General features: G+C 39.5%; 5 protein-coding genes across 7 annotated transcripts; 2 read left to right on the top strand and 3 right to left on the bottom strand.

Annotated features, from left to right (window-relative positions):
- Positions 1-973: 973 nt before the first annotated feature.
- Positions 974-3,510, bottom strand: LOC129769084 (glucosidase 2 subunit beta). Its single transcript, XM_055771107.1, has 4 exons — positions 2,837-3,510; positions 2,654-2,773; positions 1,776-2,590; positions 974-1,701 (listed from the first exon to the last, which is right to left on the bottom strand). Exons 1-4 carry the CDS (start codon positions 3,332-3,334, stop codon positions 1,461-1,463), a joined length of 1,674 nt encoding a protein of 557 aa, XP_055627082.1. The 5' UTR covers positions 3,335-3,510; the 3' UTR covers positions 974-1,460.
- Positions 3,511-9,526: 6,016 nt separating this feature from the next.
- LOC129761789 (uncharacterized) lies at positions 9,527-17,221 on the top strand. 3 transcript variants are annotated; one of them, XM_055759562.1, is made up of 5 exons: positions 9,527-9,662; positions 14,632-14,829; positions 14,895-16,514; positions 16,575-16,696; positions 16,811-17,221. In XM_055759562.1, exons 2-4 carry the CDS (start codon positions 14,809-14,811, stop codon positions 16,689-16,691), a joined length of 1,758 nt encoding a protein of 585 aa, XP_055615537.1. In that variant the 5' UTR covers positions 9,527-9,662; positions 14,632-14,808; the 3' UTR covers positions 16,692-16,696; positions 16,811-17,221. The 3 variants fall into 3 exon arrangements, with proteins under 3 accessions (XP_055615537.1, XP_055615534.1, XP_055615536.1); XM_055759559.1 differs by having other exon boundaries at positions 9,539-9,662; positions 14,605-14,829; XM_055759561.1 differs by lacking the exon at positions 9,527-9,662 and having other exon boundaries at positions 9,693-14,829.
- On the bottom strand, positions 13,673-17,600 carry LOC129761790 (uncharacterized). Its single transcript, XM_055759563.1, has 3 exons — positions 17,269-17,600; positions 14,239-14,793; positions 13,673-14,181 (listed from the first exon to the last, which is right to left on the bottom strand). The coding sequence occupies exons 1-3, from the start codon at positions 17,383-17,385 to the stop codon at positions 13,951-13,953; spliced, it is 903 nt and encodes a 300-aa protein (XP_055615538.1). The 5' UTR covers positions 17,386-17,600; the 3' UTR covers positions 13,673-13,950.
- Positions 17,601-19,288: 1,688 nt separating this feature from the next.
- Positions 19,289-20,825, top strand: LOC129762021 (uncharacterized). The gene is made up of 4 exons (XM_055759970.1): positions 19,289-19,361; positions 19,434-20,015; positions 20,080-20,298; positions 20,362-20,825. The coding sequence occupies exons 2-3, from the start codon at positions 19,733-19,735 to the stop codon at positions 20,205-20,207; spliced, it is 411 nt and encodes a 136-aa protein (XP_055615945.1). The 5' UTR covers positions 19,289-19,361; positions 19,434-19,732; the 3' UTR covers positions 20,208-20,298; positions 20,362-20,825.
- Positions 20,826-22,609: 1,784 nt separating this feature from the next.
- LOC129775389 (uncharacterized) lies at positions 22,610-25,063 on the bottom strand. Its single transcript, XM_055780088.1, has 2 exons — positions 24,900-25,063; positions 22,610-24,846 (listed from the first exon to the last, which is right to left on the bottom strand). Exons 1-2 carry the CDS (start codon positions 24,904-24,906, stop codon positions 23,384-23,386), a joined length of 1,470 nt encoding a protein of 489 aa, XP_055636063.1. The 5' UTR covers positions 24,907-25,063; the 3' UTR covers positions 22,610-23,383.
- Positions 25,064-26,114: the final 1,051 nt, after the last annotated feature.

A 26,114-nucleotide genomic window follows, 5' to 3' on the forward strand; every position in this document is an offset into this window, starting at 1 on the left:
AATTGACCAGCATTAATTGGGCCTAGTTTCATCTCCTTGGGAACCACTCTAACGCCATTTCCACTATGACACTGATTGGTGAAATTTGAGTATCGACAGCTTGCCAAGTCCAGCCTGAATAGGAAGTCCACCTCATACTGCTTCAGTGGCGTCGAGTGGAGTTCTCGCACCCGGTGCGGAAGTGTCTAGTTGCATCTCTCCCCCTTCGGAATTGTTATCCCGTTGATTCGATGCGAACACCATATTTGCAGGGCTGCTGTTCAGCAATCTCGCAACATGTTCTACCCATCGCACTCGTCCAGTCTTGGCGACTTGCTGGATGCTGGGTTCACCGTAGAGTTGCTTCAGTTCGTGGTTCATCCTCCTTTTCCATACTCCGTTTTGTTGTACACTATCGTATATTGTTCTGAGAACTCGGCGTTCGAAAATACCAAGTGCTTGTGAGTCCTCTTCGAGCATCGTCCATGCTTCGTGTCCATAGAAAACAACCGATCGTATCAGGGATTTGTACATGGTACACATCATACGGGGTCGGAGTTTGTTGGACCTTATGGATTTGCGAAGTCAATGCACGACTTCCGTTGACTGTGCGTCTCCGAATGTCACGACTGTTGTTGTCAATTTTATTTTTGACTCGATCGAATTTCGTGGAATGAAGACAACTTTCGAGCAAATTGTTCCAGTTGTTGTTCATCCGCCTGAATCAAATTTTTCGGTTGAATAACTGCAAAAAGCCTCAGGACCGCATTGATGCCTTAACATATGCTTCATATGCGCGTTCTATAATTCATATCTGCAGCAAGAGGATTTTGCCTGTTTTGATCTATATGATATATATAGATATATATGATATTCTATTTACACGGAAAGCATGATGGAGAGGGTGGTGAATATTATTCTGTTAAGTACGAGGCCGGATACTCTGAACTAAAATCGGCCCAATATTAGTAGGTATTCAATGAAACCAAGGGTATTGTACGATTGTATTTTATTCTATTCGCATTCAGTTCAACATTTCGGATATAAAAATCACACCAGAAAGTAGACGATAGCGCGAGAAGCCAAACCATTCTCATTTTTCCAATCCTTTTACTCACAGCAGTGATGGACACCTCCGGCTCCATTTACCACTAAACCAGATAATACGAAGGAATGTGTATCCAAAATTATGGTGAACTAAAATTACATCTTTGCACGCTTTTCCACCTTCCTGAGACGAATTGCTGTTGCTATCAGTACTTCAAATATTTCTGCTAAAATTTAATCAACCAATTAATACACCTATGCACAATGTAGGCTCCTCACTATGCTCGTGAAATGAAAAAAAAAGAATACTAATGAATTATACATCGATCCTCAACTACCACCTGCTCTGTGATTTATTCGCTGTTTCAATTTTGTTGATGAAATAAATCAATTTTCGGTTTTTTTTGCGAGAAATTGTTTTCTATTCTAATCGCTTAAAGCTCATCATGCTGATGGTCCTTGTTGCCATTCTCCTTGAATAGACAAGCGGCTGGTGTTTGGACGCGGTACTCGTACTCGCATCGATTGGGCTCCGCTACAGACGTAATTCTTGAATCCAAACCACACTCTAGATGAACGAGAACAGAACGGGCCGGACCGTTCCAGCAGGTGGCGCCGTTGGCGTATTTCATGGCAGTATACTCGCTGTTGTCCCATTTCTCCCAAGTACCCAATCTGTGTGTATGTTAGATGAAGAAGCAATATTTTACCAAATGCATGAAAATAATCGCTAGAAAAATGCGCATTACCTAGTTTCTGCCCCACCATGTTTCGGTTGTTGAGTAGCCTTATCGAAAGGACACAGTTTGTAGACATACTCGCGATCCTCATAACTGAGGCACTCCCCATTCAGCGGAGCGAACTCCTCGTCATTTCCGTAATCCTTGTTCAGTAATTCTTCGATATTCTTCATTTCTGCCTCAATTTCGCGAACATGACGATCGGCTTCCGAGTATTGGTTCCTAGCATCGTTTGCTTTTCGTATCAGCTCTTGAGTTTCCGGATCGTATTCTACCTTTGGTTCCTCTACCTTCTCAACCTGACCATTACCGACTTCTTGCTCTTGATCGTCCAATTCCTCTTCATCTTCTTCTTCTTCCTGCTCAAGCTCACCATTTTCCTCTTCTGTCTGGTAGTGCAGATTTGGCTCACTACCCTCCAAACTGTAGCCTTGCTCTTGCTCCCCGAGCAGTTTAGTTTCCTCCGCTGGTTCGTACTGTTCCGGCTCATGTTCTTCCTTCTCTAACTCGTCCAAGTCACTGGGAGGTTTGAATAGTCCCGAATCCAGCATCAGAAATGGCTTGATTTTGGGCCAGCACAGCGTAACAAATGTCTCGAAGTCGACCTGGTCGTGTTCGTCCAGGAAGAATCTAGCCTCATCGACGGTGACCTCTCCGTCCCGATTTTTGTCGAAAACGATTCGCGTTTGCAGTTCAACGACTTCCAGCAGCTGGTTCTGATTCGAGTCGTACTTGCGGAAAGTATTTTCCGCCTCCTCACGATTGTTCATCGCTTCCGTATCCAGTTTCGCCTTGCGGGCATCCTCCTCACGATCTCGGTAGACCTGCAAATGGTTATTCTTAGGAATAGATCTTTCAGAGGCACGATACTGTTCAATGATACATACCTTGAGAGCCGCATTTTCCAGCGCTTCGGCTTCGTCTCGGATGGTGGACTTCTCGTTGCGAAGGGCTTCCGCCTCGACCTTAGCTTTCTCCAACTCCGTGAGACGCAGACGTTGTTCTTCCTGCGAGAGGTATTTGCATGTATACATTGTGTATTCGCACTTTTCACAACAAAGACATTTTACCTTCATAGCCTTCCCCCTCTGGCTCATCTCTGTCCGTAACTGGTGACCCATCTTGGCCATTTCGGCGCGTTGCTTTTCCCGTAGACGATCCTCTTTGCCGAGCTCACTGCAGACATTGACGCAAGTGGCTTTCGACGCGTACTCATCGGAGGCATCGCAGCAGTCACATATTCCATCATTTACCCGGCTGCTTGGTAAGTTCAGTGGTTTATAGCCCGCATTTGTGCAGTGGAATACACCATCCGGGCAGGCAGCGGTACCCGGTTCATCGCTCCCATCCTCACAATCACAGTAATCGTCATTAACCTGCTCCCACTGAATCGTTTTCTTGCCATCGAGGCACACAAATTTTCCTCCAGCGTTGGCTGGGTACAGACTAGCACGCGAGATGGAAACACCCCGCGGTCGGGGCAGTTCCGTTAGTACCACTATCACTAGACTGCACAGCCACAGAACCAGCGAAATCCAGCCACTTTCCTTACCCCGGCGGGTCCACATTCTTATGCGCCAAACGGTGGGATTCGTCACGCGTAACGTAAGTGGCGTACTTTATTGAAGAATTTAATTCGACCGATGAAAAAGATAAAAGCCGCAAGCTGAAAAAACTAATGATTTGGACCAAAATGATTCGTTTGTGGGTTGGCTGTTGGAAGAAGAGGGGTAGCTAGTGTTCTGTTGTCAAACTACACGACAGCAACCGAGTTTGAACGAGGGTTTAGCATTTTCTATTTTCGCCATCAGCTAGTGGTAAAACCACAGGGCACAGTGCTAATCAAGGAAAGTGAAGTGGAAGGTAAAACGTAATGACTACAGTTTCGCCGGCACGGTTGATTGCCGTTATGAACCAGCACAAAAAACAAAGCTGCAAATTATGCGCTAGTGGCGGTACCACGATCAAAGCATTCCCTGAATCACATTAGCCGAGCCAGCTGGCGGAAGCATATGCATAAAGGTTGCTAGGTTACTATTTTCAACGACAACTGTTTATTTATTATACTGCTTCAAATACCTTCGACGAAATCAAATGTAACCATACCAACGTAAGTAATAACATAAACAAATCCAAACTTTTCGTCTTGCCATTCCTCATACGTCTTTTCTAAATAGTGTAAATTACGAGCCACCTGTTAACTCCACCATCTTGGTGCTAATTACTGTTCAACGTGATTTGTCATATACTACAGGTGAGCAATATTTTTTGTATCGTTCATGAAAATTACTCAACAGATATAATAACGTGCAGAATCACGGCATTTTGCTCATTAAAGTGCGCTACACATACAACGTCCCGTCACCTTAAATTCAACGTAAACGAATGAAATGTCAAATATTCTCCCATGGAAATCGCATGATAGCACTCACATACACCATCAATCGCCATTGATGTCGGCAAAACGGTGACGGGACGTTGTATGTGTAGTGCACTTAAATCTACCAAATTTTTAAATTACACTGATTCAAACCCATTTTTCCGTCTGTTTTTTTTTTTCATAAAAGTGAATTCGGGGAAAAAATTAACTAAAAAGTAATAACTATTACCGTATTTTAATTCAGAAACCGCGTTAATTTTCCTCATCAAAAATGCCGAACAAATAGATGCTCCTCCTAAAAAATAATTAGCATAAAGTTACACGCACGATTCAAGCTTATCAGTCCCTACTGATGCTTTCATCTGTGATATGGAAGTGCGCATTAACAAAGTAGAGGAATAGGCACAAAACAATTTTAGAATTCAATTGAACTCAACATATTTGCTGTGTAAGTAAAGAATTTGAAGATACGCTATGTAATGTAAAGCGCGATTCACATACAACATCCACGCCACGTTCACGTTCCGTCCCGTCACGTTGCGTCAATTATACTTCCAAGTAGTTCTTATGCAAACATTCACATACACCGGCAACGGCAACTTCGACTTGTCGTTGCTGGGATATGTGAATGCTCCAATAGGAATTTCATGGTAGAATAATTGATGCAACGTGACGTGACGGAACGTGAACGTGACGTGGATGTTGTATGTGAATCGCGCTAAAGGCACCTTGGTTTTGATAGCTGTGTTTAGTGATCCCCGATAATCGTTAATCGAATACTTCCTACCCGAAATCGATTATTAAGCGAACGAATAATGCGCAACCAATAATCGAAGCGAACAAATAATTTACGTCGATTAATCGATCCAAACCCGGAGAAAAAAAGGTATGGCCGCTGCAATTTTATCCTGACCAATCTTTATCTTGACTCTCCTCTAAACTCGTAGACGAAGCTCAATGCCATTAACGCGAATTGAGCTTCGTTTACGAGTTTTGGGGAGCGTAAAAGATAATAATGGATTTTCAGGCCGAATGAACCCTTTTTTGATTCCAGATGGCTTTCTAGCAAATGACAAATATCAGTCTAACTATTTCTCTCAGTGTAACGATTAATCGATCAATCGATTATTTGGGGCGATTAATGTGCGATTCACATAGCACGTTACGGAGAAGAACGTCTACGTTCCGTCAACGTCTCCACCAATTCACACATGCAGTCAATGATTCCACCAGCACCGTCATGTCAAATGCCAAACGAATGATTCAATTAATTTTATTCATGGTGTCGCCACCTACAACAATTTTGAATTGCAATGCACTCATTCAAATCAGCATGCCTAAAATCAGTTTCGAATTTTCTAAAATTCAATGAGAATCATTGAATTCCATTATTTAAATGCTTAAACCCCGTAGTCCGACCCTTATTCAACAATAATAATAAATAGAATAATTCTCTCAACTAGTCGCGAATGATTTTCACTCCGAAATTTGGAGCTGAGAGATATGTTGGCATAAAAAGTACAGTAAGTTACTTATAATACGATATGCTGAGGCACCACTCAGTGTCGCATTGGAGTCGATTTTGACCAGTAATTGGACTTTCGCGACTGGTGGCGACTTTCAATGTGGGGCCATAATTTGGGCCCCGAAATCAATATTTACAAAAATGTCCAATTAGAGGTAAAAATGTCTAATTAAACGTGTTGCATCACAGATCGGTTAAATTAGCTTAATGTCGATTTAGATGTAAATTACTGTACAACCAAATCAAAACAAAAGCCGAGACACAAAGCCCAGACAAAAACCAAACGAGCCGTCCGTCTCCGTCAATTATTCTTTTCTACAAATCCTGCCGGTCGTTTTCGTTGAACGTATGCTGACGGGTCGTTACGTTGCTGGTGTATGTGAATGTTTTCATGGGAATTGCATGGTAGAATCATTGACGTATCGTGACGTGATGGGACGTGAACGTGACGTGTATGTTGTATGTGAATCGCACTTAATCGTATCGAATAATAAACTGCTGAAAAGTATTCGATTAGCTGATGAACGATTAATTTCAAAAATTGGGGATCACTACCTGTGTTAGGGAACACATGTCGGTAGGAGCAAAAGTTCCCTCAACTTACCAACTACCCAAGCCAATTTCCCCAGGTACCTTAGTTTTGATGGCTGTGTTGGGGAAACCGTGAATCGGGCCAATCAAAACGGGGCATATTTCATATTTCTATCTTGGTGTGTGTAGCGGGCAACAATATTGGGAAGAAATGAAAAATCGATTTTTCCTGTTTTTTCAAAGATTTTCTGGACTGACACAATTTTTTTTGTGAACCAATTCAATGGCAAATCCAATTAACATCATCAACCAGCTTTCATTTGGTTCCTAGAACGTTCCTGTATGACCTTGCCAAACTGCGCAGATATTCCAGTTTGAATATAAAACTACCTCTTCATCTTTGATGATAAATTATTCAATAAACAGTCATCTCACCGCAAATCGAAAGGAAGTTTTGAAAAGTCCAATAAATTCTAAGGATAACTTGTTACTTTGACGAAAAAAATTATTTAATTTTATGCATCGATTTCAAAAAAGTACCAAAAACATAATTTTTATACTGATTTACAAAATCCACTGCAATTCTGAAACTATCGCAGTAAGGGGCTGTCCACATACCACGTGGACAATTTTAGGGGGGTAGGTGATATGAAAATGTCCACACTTGTCCACGGAGAGGGGGGAGGGGATATAGACTATGTCCACGTGGACACGAAAAATAATTTTTTTTTCAAATACAATCACCGATACATTCTAAATTAAATAAAAACTGATCAATATTCAAGAATTTTGAAACTTTCCGCCCATCCTGAGTATTACTGAGTATTATTTATCAATAAACAGATTGAGCTGCCTGAGAGTGCTTCATATATTTTTACTAATATCATTGAACTTCTTCACTGAAATCTATATTCTGAAAATAACTCATGTAAACTGTGAGCGACAGAGTTATTTTGTATGATCCTATTATTTTATAGTTGCGGGCTGTGTATAGACGTTCATAGCTCAAACCTATAAAGAATAAACGATTCCATAATGGTTAAGTTTTCATGATATTACACATATGGTTTTTTCATCAAATATAATTTTCTATAGATTTTGTTCTATCTCGAGAACAGTTAGGATAACAATGTCTATAATTTTTCATGCAGAATGTTGTGCAAAATTATTTTCTCGCATTACTCTTTTCGAAAAGGTAGAATTTTTCAAAGTATTGGAATTCCGTCAATTTCTAGGAATTAATATTTAGATTTGCTGTGAAATGATCCATGCACCACTAGTCGTCAAACTTGAATCAGTTGACCTAGTATTCTATTTTTTTGCAAAAAATTATTTTCAAGAAAAATTCAACTTTCACAGTTGAGATTTGAGCTCAATTCCATAGTTGGGAATCAATGTATCGTAAGTTGTCTGATGTCATTTTTCCCCGCAAGCACTTTGAAAGTCATCTAGACGCTCAATGCAGAATGGACCATAAGGATTTGAAAAATAATAAAATATTTTAAAACACCTTCAATACCCTCTGAAAATTTTCCGAACTATGGCGGAAAAGGTTTTGCTTGCGCTACCGACCAAAAGGTGAATCGGAAATCCAGAGTGAAAATGAATCGGCATTCACTGTGATCGATCATATTCCGGAGTGGGCAAAGATTTGTTTCGTCTAAAATTTTGAGTAACACTGTAACACCGTAACAATGCAATTGACAAATAAAACAATGCATTTGTCAAAGCAATAACTGGATCTTGTATAGAACATTTTCAAGTTTCCACAATTGCCCTTCGATTTGTTGTGCGATCGTTATGTCATTAAATATTCATAATCAAAAATGAAAGGATAACTTTTCATTCGATCGAGAATATCCTGTAGTAAAATGTTCTACTGGAATTCCATATGAATCAAATGAAAGCGAAATAATCAAGCTGACTGGATTATTACTGGCGTCTATGTGATATCAACACATTCTTTTTGCAAGTGTTTAGAAAATCATGAACTAAAAATGTATTTGAAAATGATTTTGAATCCATTTATTTCTATTCGTTTGGATCTTGCAATCTCAATTAGCAAAGCTCAAGATCAATCTTTGAAGTTGTGTAGTTTATATTCAGATGCGGATTGTTCCTCACCTGGTTAACTGTACATTGCGTGTTTCCGTGTTAGCAAACCAGATAACCTTTAGGGTAAGGTGACATTGCCTAGGAGTACGCACGAAAATATGATTGTACGAATTGGCGATCTAACGCAAAACGTAAACGATCGGTGAGACATCTGGATTTTGTTTTTGAACTAAGAAAATGATGCTAATGTAACCTAAAACTCAAAATTAAAACACGTATATTTTACTTCCGGGCTTTTCAAGGTAGTTCTCACATGCAGGAATTGTGCAATTTTCTACTTGTGTTTGATTGTGCTCTCGAATTTCCTTCTTTAATTCAACCATTGTCAACATTTTTTATAGTTTTCACTACTGAAAGAGGTAAATAAATAACATGTTATATATAAAATTGCGCAGAATTAAATTTCTTACAAACTCATCGCAATCAAATAATCTTTTATGATTATAACATTGTAATTTATGGAAAGAACTACAAACCTTCCATAAGCTCACATGGCAAAATTTAAAACCATCATCACTTTCACCGCAGCGCCGCCTAGGTGTATATTTGTACGTTAGATCGCCAATAGAAACAAACAATTTTGTTCTATAGAAGCAGACGAATTCGAACGAAGCAAGGAGAAAGCAATGTAACCACACCAATACAACTCAATGTGGTTGTTTACTTTCACTATTGCATACAATTCGTACGACCACTTTTCTGCATCCAATGTCACCGCCGCCTTATGTCTTCGCTGATAATGGAAAAACCAAAAATGTTTTATACTCACAAGTGTTTCAAAATTAAACTCAAAAAAGCATGTGCTTTGTTATGCCACACATTTCTCTACCGTACAAGAACCACAACAAAGCAGGTACAGGGTACAGCAAGTAAAATTTGAAATAAAAACAACTTAAATGGAATTAAAATGGAATTTAGGCGCAAATCAGTTATTTCCTTAATTATTTTAATTTAAAAAGGAAAAATGTCCACGTGGACAAAGGGGGTAGGGGTATGAAAATGTCCACGCTTGTCCACGGAGGGGGAGGGGGAGTCTAAAACCGTGCTTTTTCTGTCCACGTGGTATGTGGACAGCCCCCCACGTGGTATGTGGACAGCACAAAACCATACAGGACGAAAATTTAATTTTTTTTACAATTCACACAATTTTGCACGCTATTTACTGAACTGATGCGAGAACTGTTATAGCATACCTAGTAGCCCTCTAAATACGTTGATGACGGGTGTATGCAAACATAAAAATAATTTCAATGTTGACTGTGCACGTTTCGTTCGTCCTTTACTGAGGTTCAAAGCAATGTATTCATTTTTTGATCTGATAAAATTTTTAAATGGCAACGAACAGGTAATATGACTAGATGTTATAATCTTGGTGTGCTGACAATTCCAATTCTGCAATACATGGGAGAATCACTTCGTTGTATACCAGAAACGCGAATCTTATTTTTTGTGTACAAACAAAACAGTTCGTTACGTTCCAAAGGAAAATTTTGCCATCACAAGAGACTATTGGCTGCGTCATATACGTTACTCGATTGTATTCCTGAGTGGCACTTCCAAGTATAACTTTTTTAAAGCAATGGAGGATTTGCGTTAAAGGAAGAAAGGATCTTTTATTACGGACCTCCTACCGATACCAGTCTTGTGCGAATTTTTTTTAGGGCCAAACGTCGCAAATGTATGACGAAACTTTTTGATCAATATGTGAAATCATGTCGAAACATTTTGTTTGGGCGATCTTTATAAAAATATCAATCTTGATGAATCGATTTTCTAAACTGCGTAAGGATCAAAAATTACAAGGCCTTTTCCCGTTTATCTATTTATTCTATACTAAGTAGACTTCTCTTTAACTCCTATACTCGCGCGCAAAATCGTAATTCATATACTCACAGACTGTGTGCCCCTGTGATGTTGTTGTTGTGTATTTTTAGGTGTTATTTGTATTTTTTTAAAGAAAAAGATATATTTAAATGAAAAAACTACAGAAAATATTTTTTCTTCAACATAATCTAGTTTTAATAGTCATTTAATTCAGCCACCCCATTTACCCTCGGTCAGACCTATGCATGAGTATAGAAAGGTTAAACGGAATAATAATTTCGTATTTCTATTCGAACATCAAAAGCACTTTGTATTGTTCCTCACCATTATGATCAAACAAACTTTAAAATTCAGAAAAAAAGCATTTTCCAGGGCATTCACCTTATGCTGTCATAGAATCATTGAATTAAATAAATTAATTGAGAAAACATGAGTAGAAATTCAACTCAGCAACTCAGCGAACTCATGCAAGCCAACCGACTGTCATTTAGTCGAAACCGATTGTTGGTTTTAGCGCCAGTTCTAGAAAACAACCTTTCGACTGGATCTGATGTAACCATCTCGTTCAGTGATCATATGAGCCACTGATTAAAGTACATCGCGCCTCTTAGTAGCTGTCGCCAGTTCTGATCCTGTCAGTATCTGTAAGGAAGTAAACCGTAGAAGAATCAGCCGTCTGTGTTCCACCGATTGCACGGTTAGAGACTAAAAATAGAAAACGATGAAGTTAAGTTGAAGAAGTGCCTATGGATACTCTGGTTTCAACCAGAGAAAGGTGCCTAATGATGATACTCTGTGCAATGGTACAATTACCGAGTCATGAGCGTTACGGATAGGGTTACCATATGCTACATACCACAAAAGAGTACATACTTGTATTTCTGAAATAGAGTACAAAAGAGTACATTTTTTTCTCAACAAAAAAACACGTGTTTTTGGATACAACATATATCTTTATTCTGTCAAGTTAAACACCTTTTTCTTTTCTTAAAGAAAAAAAACAAAGCATTACTGCTTATACTTATTTGAACTCCTCACACAACCTAACAACAATGAGTCAGTTTCAATCATTTCATAGAAATGGACACAGTCAATTTGGTAATTAAATTTTACCATTATTAATGCTTCGACACATTTGGGGAGCAAACGATTTCTATCATCAGACCAGAAGCTATTCATAAAACTGAATAAGCGCTCGACTGTGGCATTATGACTGGGAATGGCAAACAAGAACTGAGCGATTTTTAACAGTTCTGTGCTCGAACTTGGAACGATGGTTTGAAAATAAGTGGTCCATTTATGAACGACATGTAAATCTTTGAATTTCTCATCCTCAGCATTGGATTCAAAAAATGAAGAAAGATTCGACACCTGATCGAACAAGGCACTTTCATCAATTTCGATCCCTTTTTCATATAGGTATTCCAAGCTATCTTCAACAATGTCCCATTTAGGTACTTTATCTAACAGCATCCAGCGAAAGACTTTTACTTCATCGAAGTGACCAATTCATTTGTCTAAATAATTTAGACAGTTACGACTTTTTGATTCTATCTGAACGCTTCGAATCAAGACCGTCTCGAAAAATTTTCTTTACTTGAAGAGGAATGAACTGCTGAGTGTACCTATCCGAAAGTTGTTTGCGCACGCTGTCGACTGTACAAACTGTTTCGATTAAGCTGTTGTCTGCCGCTTCAATATTCTTTATGTTATTATAAAACATTGACATTAATGAATGGACAAACCATAGATACGCTTCATTTATGTCATCTTCAAAAAAAATCTCCAGGAGCTTCGGAGGACTGTCAATTGATTTGAAATAACTTTTTAGAGCTGCGTACAAATGAAGTATACGCTCAACGGTGGGCATAAGGGAAAGCCATCGTGTTTTCGAATGCTTCAACACCTTTTTATACTCGGTGCCCACAAATGAACAGAACTTCTTCAGCTCTTCCGTATGAATTGTATATACGGAAAAATATCCATAAATTTTCAAAACCAGAGCCTCAATATCCACATCCAAACGATCGAATCCATGACGAGCGGTGTTATGCAGCAAATGTGCAGGGCAACCCACCCCACAAGTTCACGTTGAGTGGCTTGTTTCATATGGTGAAACACATTATGTTCTCGGCGACCAACCCCACCGAAATTAGTATTACAGCTATCACCACCAAATGCAACACACTTTCGAAGCAGTTCATGTTTCACCAGATTTTCTATTAATAGCTCGGAGATACGGATCGAGGTTTCGTTTTCCAATGACTCAAACGACAACAGCACATGTTGGATCCCCTTCTCACGATGAAAATACTGAACGAGAACGGGGAACATTTTGATCGCCCCATGATTGCTTCCATCCGTACTTACTCCGATGAAAGGAACGGCCAGCCTTCGCATCTCCTCCAAACGTAGTTTGATTGATTGTGGTCCCAGAACGTCATTGATTATAGCCTCAGTCTTAGTTCTTGCACATGCAAATTTGCCGGCAATCTCTGAATCAGGAAACACTTTCTTGAACAGCTTACTTCCGCAATCACAGCTCAGGTAGCTATAGTTGTGCTGAACGGCATGGAATGCCATTGTGGCTTCAGCTGCCAATATTTTTAACTCGAGCGGGGACTTTTGTACCACCAGTAGTTGCGAAAGTTTTCGAGACGAACCTGCTGCTCTGATATTTAACTGGTGCTTTTTTGATGCTAAATGCTGAGTTAGATCAGTTCGTCCTTTGTTTGCGATGGAAATTTTCTTCTGGCAGACCTCACAAAAGACATCAGATTCGTCCGCATTCTTCCGGCGGGACATGATGAAGTTAAAATAGGCAATGAAATTTGGTTTCACAACGAATATGATCCTACAGAATACTTACCGATTAAACGATTGTACAACAATAGTGCAAGGAGATAGTTTCGGATAAATTTCAATTATTTCACTTCGGTATTCAGCGAAAAAGAAAGCAGGCAGGCGAACGATAGTTAAAAACCAATAAACATTAAAACAACATTCCGAAGAAGCGCAATCATGAACTGTCAGACTGTGGGTGCGAGAATGGTTTTTATTACACGTTCGGGGGGAAGGGCAAGTGAATGTTTGTTTTGGAATGAAATGTACTACTGCAAAATGTATATGTACAGTTCAATTCAAAAACAATTCGTTTATAACAATTTTTGTTTAGTTTTGAAACTTGACAGTCAAAAAGAGTACATTTGGGCTTATTTTGCAAAAAGAAGAGTACTCATTTTTTTATTGGAAAAGAGTACATGTACTCTAAAAAGAGTACGGATCGTATCCCTAGTTACGGAGTATGTGAGAATATCAAATTTAAAACGGGTGGTCACCGACTTCAATTTGGTTCAATGAAAAAGAAAGCTCCAGTCTCGTTTTAGTTCTGGGTAAAGAGAAACGACGGCCAATTATGCGCCTTAATCTCCCGTCGGAATAACTTTATGCATAACTTTGTTCTAATAATCTAAACAGCTCTGGATGACACTCATTCAAATTGCTTCTTTCCTGTCACACAAAAATATTCGATAAAAGTGCGAACTCCGGCATTTTTATTACTCTTTCAATTCATCTAGAGTCAACTACTTACAATACCGGGTGAAAAACTGATTTTATTCCCAATCATAATCTCAATCGAGTCAACAACACAAACAAATTCATCGACAAGTATCAGGTAGCTTGCCAGTGATTAAAAAACTTCACGCTAAATTCTCCACCTTTGGTTAATCTTTGATTGATGGCACTTTTTGACGAAACTTCCAGCTGCTCTCCAGCCTTCTGCTGTCGCTGCTAGCGTAGATCGGATATTAGGAAAATTTGACCACCTTCAAAATACCATCGCTTCCGCCGACGTAGACGGTCGACTTATCCGGTCCCAGACAGATAGCATTGATGCACCCACTACCAGCGTTCACTTGAGCGACGATTTTTGGTTCTTTCTCCAAACTGGTCCACTGTTTCACGGAGTCATCGTAACCTGCGGTATACAACAGCTCATCCGCTCCCAGCAAGCAATTGATGATCATGTTGTGAGCATTCTGTGGGATAATGCTGTTCAATCGTTGCAAGCAAAAGTAGTTTATTCAACAAGTTACCTCTTTGGTCCACAGCACTGGAAATTGTTCTTTGTTATTGTTTTTGATAAACGTGACACCTAAACCATCTCGCGTTACAATAGCTACATTGCTGTAGGCCCCGTTTGAACGGGTTCCACATAACACAACGGGACATTTTCCTGGGATGCTCGCTTTCGTTATATACCTACCGGTGGAAGAACCTTCGAGTAATTCCGTTATAGTGAGATCATTGTCCCGAATCGAATAGATGAAGTTATTCTGGATGGCCATCGATCGCACCTGCTCTACTAGGTTGAATTTGAACTTGATCCTGTGCTCCACCCACATAGTGATAATCCCCTTATCGTCTCCACTATAAAGATTATCCCTGCTATCTACAAACAGAGATTCAATTTCATCACTACACTTCAGCAGTTCTTTCACTGCGTCTGACTGCAGAGGATTTTCCAGACAACGAATCGTCCCATCACAGCTGCTGGTATATATCCGGCCCCGCGAGTCAGCCGCCATGGCGTAAATCCAGGCCTCGTGCACATCTATCTCTTTCTTCAGAGTTAAATCTTTGGTCCAAACCTGAAATCAGACAATATGGAATCGTTACCCGTTGAGGTAAATTGAACAATGAAGAATATAATTCTCTAGTGGTTTTAACTTTGATTCGATGAATTTCACAGATCCTGGAGAAAATCTTCAAAAATCTTCGCTACAGTGACTTGAAGCAGGCGTCCGTAGTTTGTCGTCTCTGGTACCATGTCTATCAGCGGTCGGCATTCATGTCCAAAATGGTGCTTCACTTCAAAAAAGAGCTCTCTTACAAAACAATGCAGCTGTTCATAAACAGTCAATGTATATATCAAAACCTCCGATTCACATCGATACCGTTCTATGATGTTGCTAAATCGAAACGAAGTCTCTGTCGGAAGGATATCATACACGAGGATGAGCGCTTCATCAACCTTCTACGCCGGTTGCTGGTAATGCTCAGGGGCTCAATCCAAATGATTTCCTTCTGCAAGTGTCAGCTAGAGCGACGAAGATTTTTCGAGTTTGTGCAAATGCTACCGGACCTGAGGCTACTGGAAGTTGAAGAGTGTACTTTTGCTGGCGAAGACACCGATTTCATGTTACAATTACCAAAGCTGAAACAATTCAACTTCAAATATCCAGAAGACGAAATACAACGCTTCGAATCCGGCAACATTTACAGCAGCCTGTCGAACAACAAATGCTGCTTGGGCAAGCTCAAGATACAACTGTTTGTAAACGAAATGTACGGAGACACGGACAGTGATTTATGGGATCAGGTGAGCGCTGTAGCTAAACTTGTGCAACAGCACAAGAAGACGATGAAATCCTTCAAGGTAGACAGTTTCAATGATCCCACATTGAAGAAACTTGTATTCGATGATAACGAACTGCAGCTGGAAAAGGTCGTGATCGGTGAATTGAAACTACATAAAAACGATCAAGTATTTTACGACTTCCTAGCGCAGCAAACAAAGATTAAGAAGCTCGAAATAGCAATCGAGGCATCGCTAGAAGCAAACAACGATCAATACCTGAAAATTATCTGCGAGAAACTGCAACTGTTGGAGCAATTTTATTACGATATGTCACGCAATTCGGATAGCGGACTAGAACACTTGCAAAAGCTGGGCAAGTTGAAAAATCTAGTACTTACAAAAAATAGAAACACGATGGGTCTCACCCAGCATTGCTTCAACCATATCTACATACCCAACCTCAAATCGCTCGGGATTTACTACAAGGAACTGCCGCTGGCAGCAGTTCAGCAAATCCCAGTGAGTTTTCCTAATCTCATGGCGCTGAACCTCAGTGAGTGCGAGAGGGGTGTTACCGATGCGACGGTTCAGTTGATATTCCTGTCGCTACCCGCATTGGAAAGTTTGGATCTGAGCAAATGCAAACAGGTCACCGAGCGGGCTTTTCTTGGAACTACGCATATCAGCAATCTTAAAAAACTAAAAGACCTCGTGCTGGAGAAATGCGACGGTCTCACCGATCTTGCCCTGACCAGCTTCGATAATCCCGCATTGAAGAGTATCAGTGTTTCGATGTGCAACAAAATCACAAACGTGGGTTGGGAGCTGCTGTGTAGTAAGTGTCCGAATCTGACCTGGTTGAATGCATCCCAGTGTCGTCACTTTGACGACGAATCAGCGAGAATAGTAGCAACAATGCTTAAAGAGATGGAAATATTGAACTTGTTCAAAAACGGCGCCCTGACTGATCGGGCGGTTTATTGTTTTGTTGAAAATTGCCGCTACTTGGAGGTGGGTTTTTTGTTGGCCTTGTATTAAAGATTTGGGAACTGATGAGGCTTTTCTTCACAGGATCTCTGTCTGAGCAAATGTCGAGGGGTGAAAATGAAGAAACCAGAATACTTTGACGATAAAATGAATCGCATCAACAGAGAGTGTCTCAAAAAGCGCAAGAAAACATTATCTTAGATGAGGTAAGTAATGTTGGTTTCACTTGTTTCGAAAAGGAAAGAAAGCCTTCTTGGTATGGTCGATAGTTAAAATGTTTAAAGTATTTTACGGGTTCCTTAAATTTGTTGATATTTCAGAGGAGAAATACATTGCATTGGAAACTTTACGTAAGCCTGTAATATTTGATCCCGCTCTCCTGTAAATTAGTCGTCAGCATTCCGTCATCACGCCTACTTACTACTTAGAGTTGCGAGTTCTATTCATATTGTTCATTGAACATAAATGCGAACGTTGGAATGCGGTTGTACCAATGGCTCATCCTGCTCGTGGGATATATAAATCCCAAAACACAATGGTACAATATCCGATCGGAAAATTCTCGAGGGTAAATATCGGACGCTATATAATGTTCGTACTTGAACGCATGCGCACCTCTCGAAAAAGTAAATGAATCGCCATCAAAATATTTACACATCTATTTCAGTGACGAATTTATACCCAAATATGTAACGGCTTTGACTGCAAATAAAACCAATCCACTTCGCTGATGTTTTCTGCTATTGGAATGTTGAGAAATGATATCCATTTAACTCACCTTAATCTTGCCATCACCGCCGGAAGTGAAAATATGATCCTGGCAGTACACAATAGCCGTGATATCGCTCAGATGCTTGTTCGCCTCGGGCGCCACTTTCGCCACCATCGGAGGCATTTTTCTACACTATTTCGTAATTTATGAAACCGTAACCGAATTGTTGAAATCTAGACAATCAGGACCGTGCCAGAAAGATTGACGCCCAGACGAGGGAACCGTTGAATTGTGTCGAAAAAAAAGAATCAAAGTATAAATCACTTATGGTCTGACAATTTGCACTCCCGAGGACGGAAGTGTCACTCAATTATTGCTAGCAGCTGAAGGGAGACCGGTAATTGTTTGTGATTTGCACAATCTGTGTCGGTGTGGGTATGTCAGCCCAGTTCTTCTGTCACTCACACAAACACAAACAACAGTCGAAAGTTTGTTTACCAAAAAACACGATTATTTTGAACTAGAGATGGGCAAAACCGTTCACTTGAATGAACCGTTCACTTAAGTGAACTAGTTCTTTTGAGCAGATCACTCACTCTTTCGTACATTAGAGTGATATGCCAAAGCAAGTATAAAAAAGTGTGAGATGTTATGTAGGACTGTTCTGTTCATTCATAAAATGCTGTTAACAAATAATTATATGTCCAAATTTTGTTAAAAATATCTTAGCAGAATAGAAAATCAAACTAGGTGAAGCATGTTTTGTGGAGGAAACTGTAGGATGTCTTGAGAAAGAAGAGAGAGTGCAACTAGTGATCTCCGATAATCGTTCGATTAATCGATTAATTGAATACTTCCTACAGAAATCGATTATTAATCGAATGAATACTGAACAACCAATAATCGAAGCGAACGAACAATTTACGTCGATTAATCGATCCAAGCCCAGAGCAAAAAAAAGTACGATCACTGCAATTTTATCCTGAAAATCAATCATTGTCATTGGCGCTCCCCTAAACTCGTAAACGAAGCTCATTGCCGTCAACGCGAATTGAGCTTCCTTTACGAGTTTAGGGGAACGTAAAAGATAATAATTGATTTTCAGGCGAAATGAACACTTTTTTTGTTTCCAGATGGCTTTCTAACAAAAGAGAGATATTAGTCTAACTAATTATTTCTCTCAGTATGACGATTAATCGATTATTTGGGGCGATTAATCGTATCGAATAACAAACTGCTGAAAAGTATTCGATTAGTGGATGAACGATTAATTTCAAAAATCGGGGATCACTGCGTGCAACCGTGACAAAACACGAACACAAGCTGAACACTCGATCAACAAAAATAGCGAATAGACATAGGTCCGAATACTACTGTCATAACAACACGAGTGGACCAAGGTGTGTACATATTACCAGGTATGTCACAATACCTCACATTATGATTTTGGAATTTTGATTTAGTTTGAGCCGTGATTCATTCTTTTCAGCACAAACTAGCGTTGCGCTGCTTTTCTTACGATGTTTTGCAATGACTGCTATAGCAAAACTGTACCAAAACGCGAACGACTTTCTAGAAATTATCGAGCACAATATGATATAATATAAGAACATTTCATATCAGCGACACAAATTTTGATTTGCAGTAGAAAAAGACTGAATCGTTTCGCTTTTAACTTTTTTAAATCTTGAAATATTTACCCTCAACTTAAAAATATGAAATTGAAACTTTGTTTGTTAAATAATCGAACAATCCAATTTAAGACGACGAAAATATCAACATCTTATTTTTGTTTGTTTCCATTCGTTAATTTGAGGACTATTTACCTTGCAGTAGCATTAATCTATCACTCGTTCGCTCGCCTTCCTCCTATACACCGATCACCATACACAGTTCGTTCTGAACTGTACACCCAGAAAACAGATTACTAAAATAAGCTACCAAATCTTTGGTAAGCCAAACATTAGTAGAATGTACAAATTTTCTGTAAATATTACCGACCGTTAGTAAAATAAATGTCAGATGCAATACACATCCCTACCAACGATTGGTATATTTTACTGTGCGTTATAGGTAGCTTTGACAATTGTGATCCCTGGCAACCGCGAAAAACTACCTGTCATCAATTCAATTTTTCCGTTCTGATAACAACAATAAAGGTAAGTTCTTTTGAATAATTTTTAAACATTGCATATCAACGTTTGTTATTTTATTTCGTTGCTGTATTGTAGGTTTTCACATATGGTCCACCTAATCGCGCATAGCGCAGAGAAACCAATTCACAGTGGTGGTACTTTGCGAACCACTAGTGGGGGTGGAAGTATCGTGCTATGATTAACCGGCGAAGATGGTGATAACTTGGTCGATGAACACCCGCATGATTTAGTGGACTATTCTTTTTCCAAGCTGGTTAAATGTGATAAGTGTTAGCAGTACTTACGGGGGCTGATACATCAGTCGGACGGTAAAGTTGACCAACCGTAGTTAGCAGGTCTTTGGGCTTGGTCTTCGCCAGCAGTTTAACGTGGCCATGTTGCCGGCGCCGCAGATTGTCATAATACTTTGCAACGAGATCGAACAGAAAGCGATGTGTTACTTGAACCTGGATCTGTACAAGCTGTATCGAACGACGCCGCCGAACTACGACGAGCGTACGACCGAACTGCGTGACTCACTCAACGAAAAACTAATCAACACCGATATGAGCTGCTACTCACCGGAGTGTGTAGCCACGGTGCTAAAGAAGTTCTTACGGGAGCTGCTCGATCCGATCATTCCAGTTATGTTTTACGACAAACTCGTCGTAGCCTCAAGTAGGATATTCGTTACTTGTTTTATATAACTTTTTACTAACTATCCATGTATCTGTCCACACAGAAATTACCGATGATGCGGTAGCAGTGGCTTTGCATTTCCAGGATTCGCCAATTTACCACAACATGACGCTCAAGTACATCATGATCCATCTGATACGAATATTCCAAATGCAGTATCAGCGGGACTGAAAGAGGAGCCGATAATACTGATACAAGTGTGGTGCCATATTCCAATGCGTCCTCCTTGAGAGAAAATTAAAAAAATTAAAATTAAAATTAAGTAAGCATACGTGCCAGCATTGCCTGACTGACACATGTTAAGGCGTTTGTTTATTTTTTCCAGTCAAGTCGTGTATAACATGGAAAACAACTTGCGAATAATGGAACTCCTGCTCTATAAGCTGGACTGGAACAAAAAAACTACCAGAACTTCTGTCTGCTCCTGCGGTACCACCACGGAAAATCTCCCGATGTACGGTTGTGTTACAGAAGCAACAAATACCCGGTTCATCCACTGTTTTACCAGCAGCATAGGCTACTTCAAAAAACCTGCGATCACAGCCCCGGCATCTGTGGTACAAGCGCTCTTGGTTAGGGTGTATAATAATGCCGGTAGCAATAGTAGTAACGGAACAGTGGCTGCTGAAAATCGGGGGTACAGTGTTGATACGAGCAGTTGGTGATGCAAACACACCAGCTGACCTGACGGATCAAATCGACCGATTCTTCCTCGAGTTCCATTTTTTTAAACAATATAGAAATAATTATTTATAATTTTTATTGATTACAATAAATTTTAAAAAAATATTTGTTTTCACTACAATTGAAAAGAAGATATTACGATTCTATACCCGATCAAAATACAATTGAACCGACTTTGGACTGACAAATGACCCCGTGTTGAACAAATTACATATGTGTTTAGGGTATATGTTAAACCAACGTTGAACCGACCGCTTATAGTGGGTCATACTGGCAGATTTGTCATTTGTTTACCATTGTTTTTGTGTAATATGTACGAATAGTTCGTATTGCAAAAAATTACTAATCATTGGTAATATTTACCAAAAAAATCGTCATATATACCAATTTTTTGGGTCAGTGTATGCGCAGTTCAGCCAGCGGTCAATTCGTTCTGAACTGTATACACAGTTCCGCCAGCGGTCATCGTACACAGTTTGTTCTGAACTGAATTGGGTAAGCAATTCATGTGAACTGTTGCCCAGTGAAAAAGAACGACCGTTCGTTCACTCTTTTTTGGTGAACTAGTTATTTGAACAGTTCATGAACGGTTTGCTGTATCCGGCGTACGTTGCGACCAAGGAAAGTGAAGTGGAAGGTAAAACGTAATGTCAGAATTGCCGTTCGGACGTATCCCGTAAGTTTGAACTTATTTACATAGATGGTATCCAAACAACACTAAACATTGACTACAGTTTCGCCGGCACGGTTGATTGTCGTTATGAACCAGCACAAAAAACAAAGCTGCAAATTATGCGCCAGTGGCGGTTCCACGATCAAAGCACTCCCTGAATCACATTAGCCGAGCCAGCTGGCGGAAGCATATGCATAAAGGTTACTAGGTTACTATTTTCAACGACAACTGTTTATTTATTATACTGCTTCAAATACCTTCGACGAAATCAAGTGTAACCATACCAACGTAAGTAATAACATAAACAAATCCAAACTTTTCGTCTTGCCATTCCTCATACGTCTTTTCTAAATAGTGTAAATTACGAGCCACCTGTTAACTCCACCATCTTGGTTGCGACCAACTGAAATTAAATTAAAAAAAACTACACTCGACAAAAAAAAAAAAAAAAACAGAGTGCGAAGTCGAAATTAGTAGGCGTTTTTTAAATGCTGTATCTTCGTGAAAAAATCAATGCACGAAGATGGCATACACATCATTTTAAAGCTTCCACTTTCATACATCGGAGTGTTGTAATGAACCAAACTTTTTGTAGACTAACACAATTTTTTGTCAACCAACACATAGAAAATCAAACAGCTTTAATTTATGAGAATGGAGTGTGTGTGTGTGTGTGTATTAGGGTGCAGCGAAAATGGTCATGTAAAATTTCAAAAACCGACCATGTACATTTTGGTTATTGACCCCAAAAAAAATACCTGTGCAAAGTTTTAGCTCAATCGGAAATGATTTAGGAGTGCCTCAAGGCGCTCAAATTTAGATTTTTTGATTCTCGAAAATCTTTCAAGATTCTTTAAATGCAGGCTCAGAAGGTCGGCGAAAATTTTTTTTTTTCGAGATTACATAAGGGGCATTTCGAAACGAATGATTTTTGTTCGTTTCGACCACTTTTGCCATTATGAATCTCGAAGCGAGCTCGAGAAGAGCGAAATTAATAAGACAGTAGTAGAGTTTCGAGCAAAGTTTGACATTACGTAACATTGTGTTCGGGCATTTTCTAACTCGAAACGAGAACAAATGTCTCGACAAGAAATGGTAGATCGTCGTATGGGAAAATGCTAGTGAAACGTTGATTTTAATACTAAACCTTACATCAAAGAAAATTTCAATTGCATTTCCTTTGGTTTTGACGTCTATTTGTACAAGTATGTAAGCATAAATACAATACTTTTATTTCAGCACTATGGAATCACAAAGAAATACAATAAGTGTTACATTTGCAGTACATTTGTTCATTTTTCGTAGGCCTAAGATGGGTATATGAGTACCATCAATACACCGGGTATCTTGAATTTGTCGATAAAATATTGCTTTCATTTCCATTAAACGATGTTGTATCCATTTCGATCCATTTCGCATAATCGCATAAGCTTCTTTCCAGAAGTCGCATCATTTCACTGAACACTGATGATACTGTTGGTTGAGTCATACTAAATAAAGAGTTTTCTCCTTCATTACATTGAATTGGTACGACTAGAAGCCAGAAGATTCAAAACGGCCGCTAATTTCAAAGCTGCAGGAGCAGCTGTGTTTCTGAAAGTTGTTTGGAACACGGTTGTATCCGAAATATTTTTAAATGCTTCTCGGCTAAGTCTGATATACTGCCGAAACCCTGAAACGTCAGTTTCAAGTGTTATATTTCCAGCGCGATTGTTGCTTTTCGTTTTCAAGTGGTGCCTCCTAAAATGCTATGCAATGTACATCGAACAGTATCGATAAGATTAGATAAACTCTTTTTGAGATTTTTCAATGAACTACAACTGCCGACGAATTCTTGATTAAATTCAAATTACTTTAAAACGCAAAGGAAATACATAAAATTAAATGCCTTTATTTTCATCCAACAACAAATACTGTACGTTTAAAAAATTGTCGTTTTGATCGATAAGGACATTAATGTATCATTGGTTGCTAGCGATCTGCTGGGGTTCTATAAATGTGACTCTATCGGTGGTCCTCCAATCGTTGCAATTTTACATTTAAATTCAACGGTTTCGTCGCCCGACTCGAGTTCACTCGTATGCTCACTGTCGGTTTGCTCCTTTTGGCCGTCTCCAGAGCCATTTTCGACTTTTTTTGGTGCGCCTTCACCAGTAATTTTCAGCGCAGCCATCGGTTGATCGTTGCCGTTGGCGATATCCTCTATTCTACTGGGTTCCAAGCGAGGAAATTTTTTAGACTTTCGGCCTACATTAATATGGAAATTGACCGATGGTGGCTGGGATGTAGACGCCGACAGCTGTTGTTGTTCGCCAACTGGGAGTGCAGCATATGCTTGTTGTCCACCTAAACCAACCGCTGGTGTTCTCCCGGGAGCAGTTATGTAAGTAGCAAGAAAACTAGAAAACCCGTAGATTCCATATTTCAGCCCATGTGTTATTAGAATGTACACCAAAACAAGCAAAAACAATCCGATAAGAATTTTTCCGAACATTCCGGAAGTGGCACTAGCTTCATTGAAAATACTAATCATTTTGTACACAAACGTTTCCAGATATTTTAAGTGCAGCTTCGCTACCATTTCAACAAACACTTCCGACGGATCACAGGTTCTCGTCGATGCTCCCATTGTTTCTCGTAAATGTTCGCGACACTTTGCTTCGGTGTCTTCGCCGAAAAACCGTTGCATCCATCCTAGAAATCCACCTCCCGATGCATGTCGCTGCTGACAAGGGTTCATCATTTTCGCTAGCGATTCCATCTCCAACTTCTGGTTACAATCATTTAAAGATATTGCATAGCTTACGCCGATGAACATTAGGAATACTACAAGCAGCGGATGTACGTGCATAACTCGGGACATAATCTTCACAACAAAGAAACCCGTTAATAATCCCACCGTTGGAACAAAAAGGAAAAAAAAAAAAACACTGTTGCGTATACTTGAATACATCGCCCTCAAACCCCAAAAAACGTTTTCGGCGGTTGTTTGATAAATGCCATGATGCGATTGCTCCATTATGCTTGAAACTATGCCATCTATCTCATGGGCTGAGCTTGCCTGAGTCAGTTGATTCATCTGCAGGGGAGTGATTTTAAACTGCACGTTTCTCAGCAGGAAACCGGATTCCTTGTCATTCTCAAGCTGGTTTCTAGCGAAAAGACGGGTAACAAATTTCTTATAGAATACAGCTCCTAGCCTGTTATTCTCGTCGGTAGGGGAGAGCTCCGCTTTAGGTTGAACGGGACATGGCTTCACCGGTTCGCACTTCACTATCGGCGGACAGTTGCATTCTTCTGCTTTCGCAGCTAGCTGTAATCGTTGCTGGCGTTCATATTGAGACCAAGCATCTGGTTTCTCCCAACTTGGATCGATTATTTCGTCATCGCTGACCGCGGTTGCTCGTAAAGGGTATGCGGTAAGAATCGATGCCACGATCAAAAATAAGTATCCTATAACGTGCGATGATAATGAAACCATATAGCCCAGAATATTTTTTTAATACCTTTCATTTTATAACTACTATTCGATCGCGTTTAAAAACATTCACACTCTATATTTCTGCAGTCTCCAATGCTCTCAAATGTAAGTTCGGCAAGTGTACATGTATGGACATATCGTTGTATTATTTGGCTGCTCATATCACTATGAAGTCATTGTTGTTTTATTTTTTTATTTTGCGCCCAAAGTACGTGGAATAAGAAGGTAGTCTACTCCCTGCTTTGTTCAAGTGTGGTAGGCAAAGGAAAAAAGCAAGAAATAGTAATAAACCATCGATCGAATCCAAATAAATTTGAACATTTTTTAATTTTTCAAATTATAATACAAGAACTGTCTCCAAAAATGTTTCGAAATGATGAAATAGCAGTTTACTTAATTATTTTAAAATTTAAAACTGTAAAATTATCGCACCTGTACTATAAAAATAATGCAATCCGATAAACAAATGTGTTGAGAGGTTATATCGAAGCAGTGTCGTTCCCGTTCCCGATCCATGGAGCGAATGCATGGGATAGCTGAAAATATCTCCGATTAGTTTATCTCATTCGAAATTATTCTGTTCCGGCATCGCGGGACGTGGTACTTCCAGGGGTTAGACATCAATTGAATATAGGCTACCCAAAATCAAAATCAATATGGCGTCATTTGTTTATCAACATATCATTTACGAGGATTGAAATCGAAAAATGCGCTGCTTTATTCTAACTGCATGAGCGATTCTTATATTTCGGTTTCACATGGAGGTGTTCACATTTAACATGGAGTTTAAAGTTAGCCACTATTCGACTATATAACCGGACCGAGATGTAAACAACAGTAATTGATAGAACCAAAATGTCAGTGAACCGCAGCAATATTGGGTACACTGGCAATATGAGGGATTTGACGTTTTAGTCGTACCCCTGGGTACTTCAACATTTCGCTGAAGTAAACAAAACCTGTTCAGTATGAAATCGATAAAAAACCACATGAAAACTTACTTGCACTGAAAAAGCGGTATATTATCGTGTTTACCGTCGGCACGACTTGCGATTTTGTCTCTTTTCAGGATTTTTGGAACTTTTAAAATCGAGAAATATTGAAAAAACTTCAGTACTTCGAACTAATTGAGGATTTGTTATTACTAACTTCGTTGTGTGTGTAACACATGCGCTCTCCGTGTGTATACACAGGAGATATCCCTTACCTTCTATTCTACGTACTTTGTTTTGCGCCATCA

This window comes from Toxorhynchites rutilus, chromosome 1 (assembly GCF_029784135.1).
Source record: "Toxorhynchites rutilus septentrionalis strain SRP chromosome 1, ASM2978413v1, whole genome shotgun sequence".
Classification (NCBI taxonomy): domain Eukaryota; kingdom Metazoa; phylum Arthropoda; class Insecta; order Diptera; family Culicidae; genus Toxorhynchites; species Toxorhynchites rutilus.

What these genes read in the sequence shown, in the direction of transcription:
- LOC129761790 (XM_055759563.1), bottom strand. Translation starts at nt 17,385, where the DNA reads ATGCCTCCGATGGTGGCGAAAGTGGCGCCCGAGGCGAACAAGCATCTG. An exon ending in GCGGTGATGGCAAGATTAAG is followed by an intron (nt 14,794 to 17,268) that starts GTGAGTTAAATG and finishes GTCTGATTTCAG; the next exon opens with GTTTGGACCAAAGATTTAAC. An exon ending in CAGTGCTGTGGACCAAAGAG is followed by an intron (nt 14,182 to 14,238) that starts GTAACTTGTTGA and finishes ATTATCCCACAG; the next exon opens with AATGCTCACAACATGATCAT.
- LOC129762021 (XM_055759970.1), top strand. Translation starts at nt 19,733, where the DNA reads ATGTTGCCGGCGCCGCAGATTGTCATAATACTTTGCAACGAGATCGAA. An exon ending in CAAACTCGTCGTAGCCTCAA is followed by an intron (nt 20,016 to 20,079) that starts GTAGGATATTCG and finishes CTGTCCACACAG; the next exon opens with AAATTACCGATGATGCGGTA.
- LOC129769084 (XM_055771107.1), bottom strand. Translation starts at nt 3,334, where the DNA reads ATGTGGACCCGCCGGGGTAAGGAAAGTGGCTGGATTTCGCTGGTTCTG. An exon ending in AGAGGGGGAAGGCTATGAAG is followed by an intron (nt 2,774 to 2,836) that starts GTAAAATGTCTT and finishes TACCTCTCGCAG; the next exon opens with GAAGAACAACGTCTGCGTCT. An exon ending in CATGGTGGGGCAGAAACTAG is followed by an intron (nt 1,702 to 1,775) that starts GTAATGCGCATT and finishes ACATACACACAG; the next exon opens with ATTGGGTACTTGGGAGAAAT.
- LOC129761789 (XM_055759562.1), top strand. Translation starts at nt 14,809, where the DNA reads ATGGAATCGTTACCCGTTGAG. An exon ending in TGGAATCGTTACCCGTTGAG is followed by an intron (nt 14,830 to 14,894) that starts GTAAATTGAACA and finishes TGAATTTCACAG; the next exon opens with ATCCTGGAGAAAATCTTCAA. An exon ending in AAAATTGCCGCTACTTGGAG is followed by an intron (nt 16,515 to 16,574) that starts GTGGGTTTTTTG and finishes TTTTCTTCACAG; the next exon opens with GATCTCTGTCTGAGCAAATG.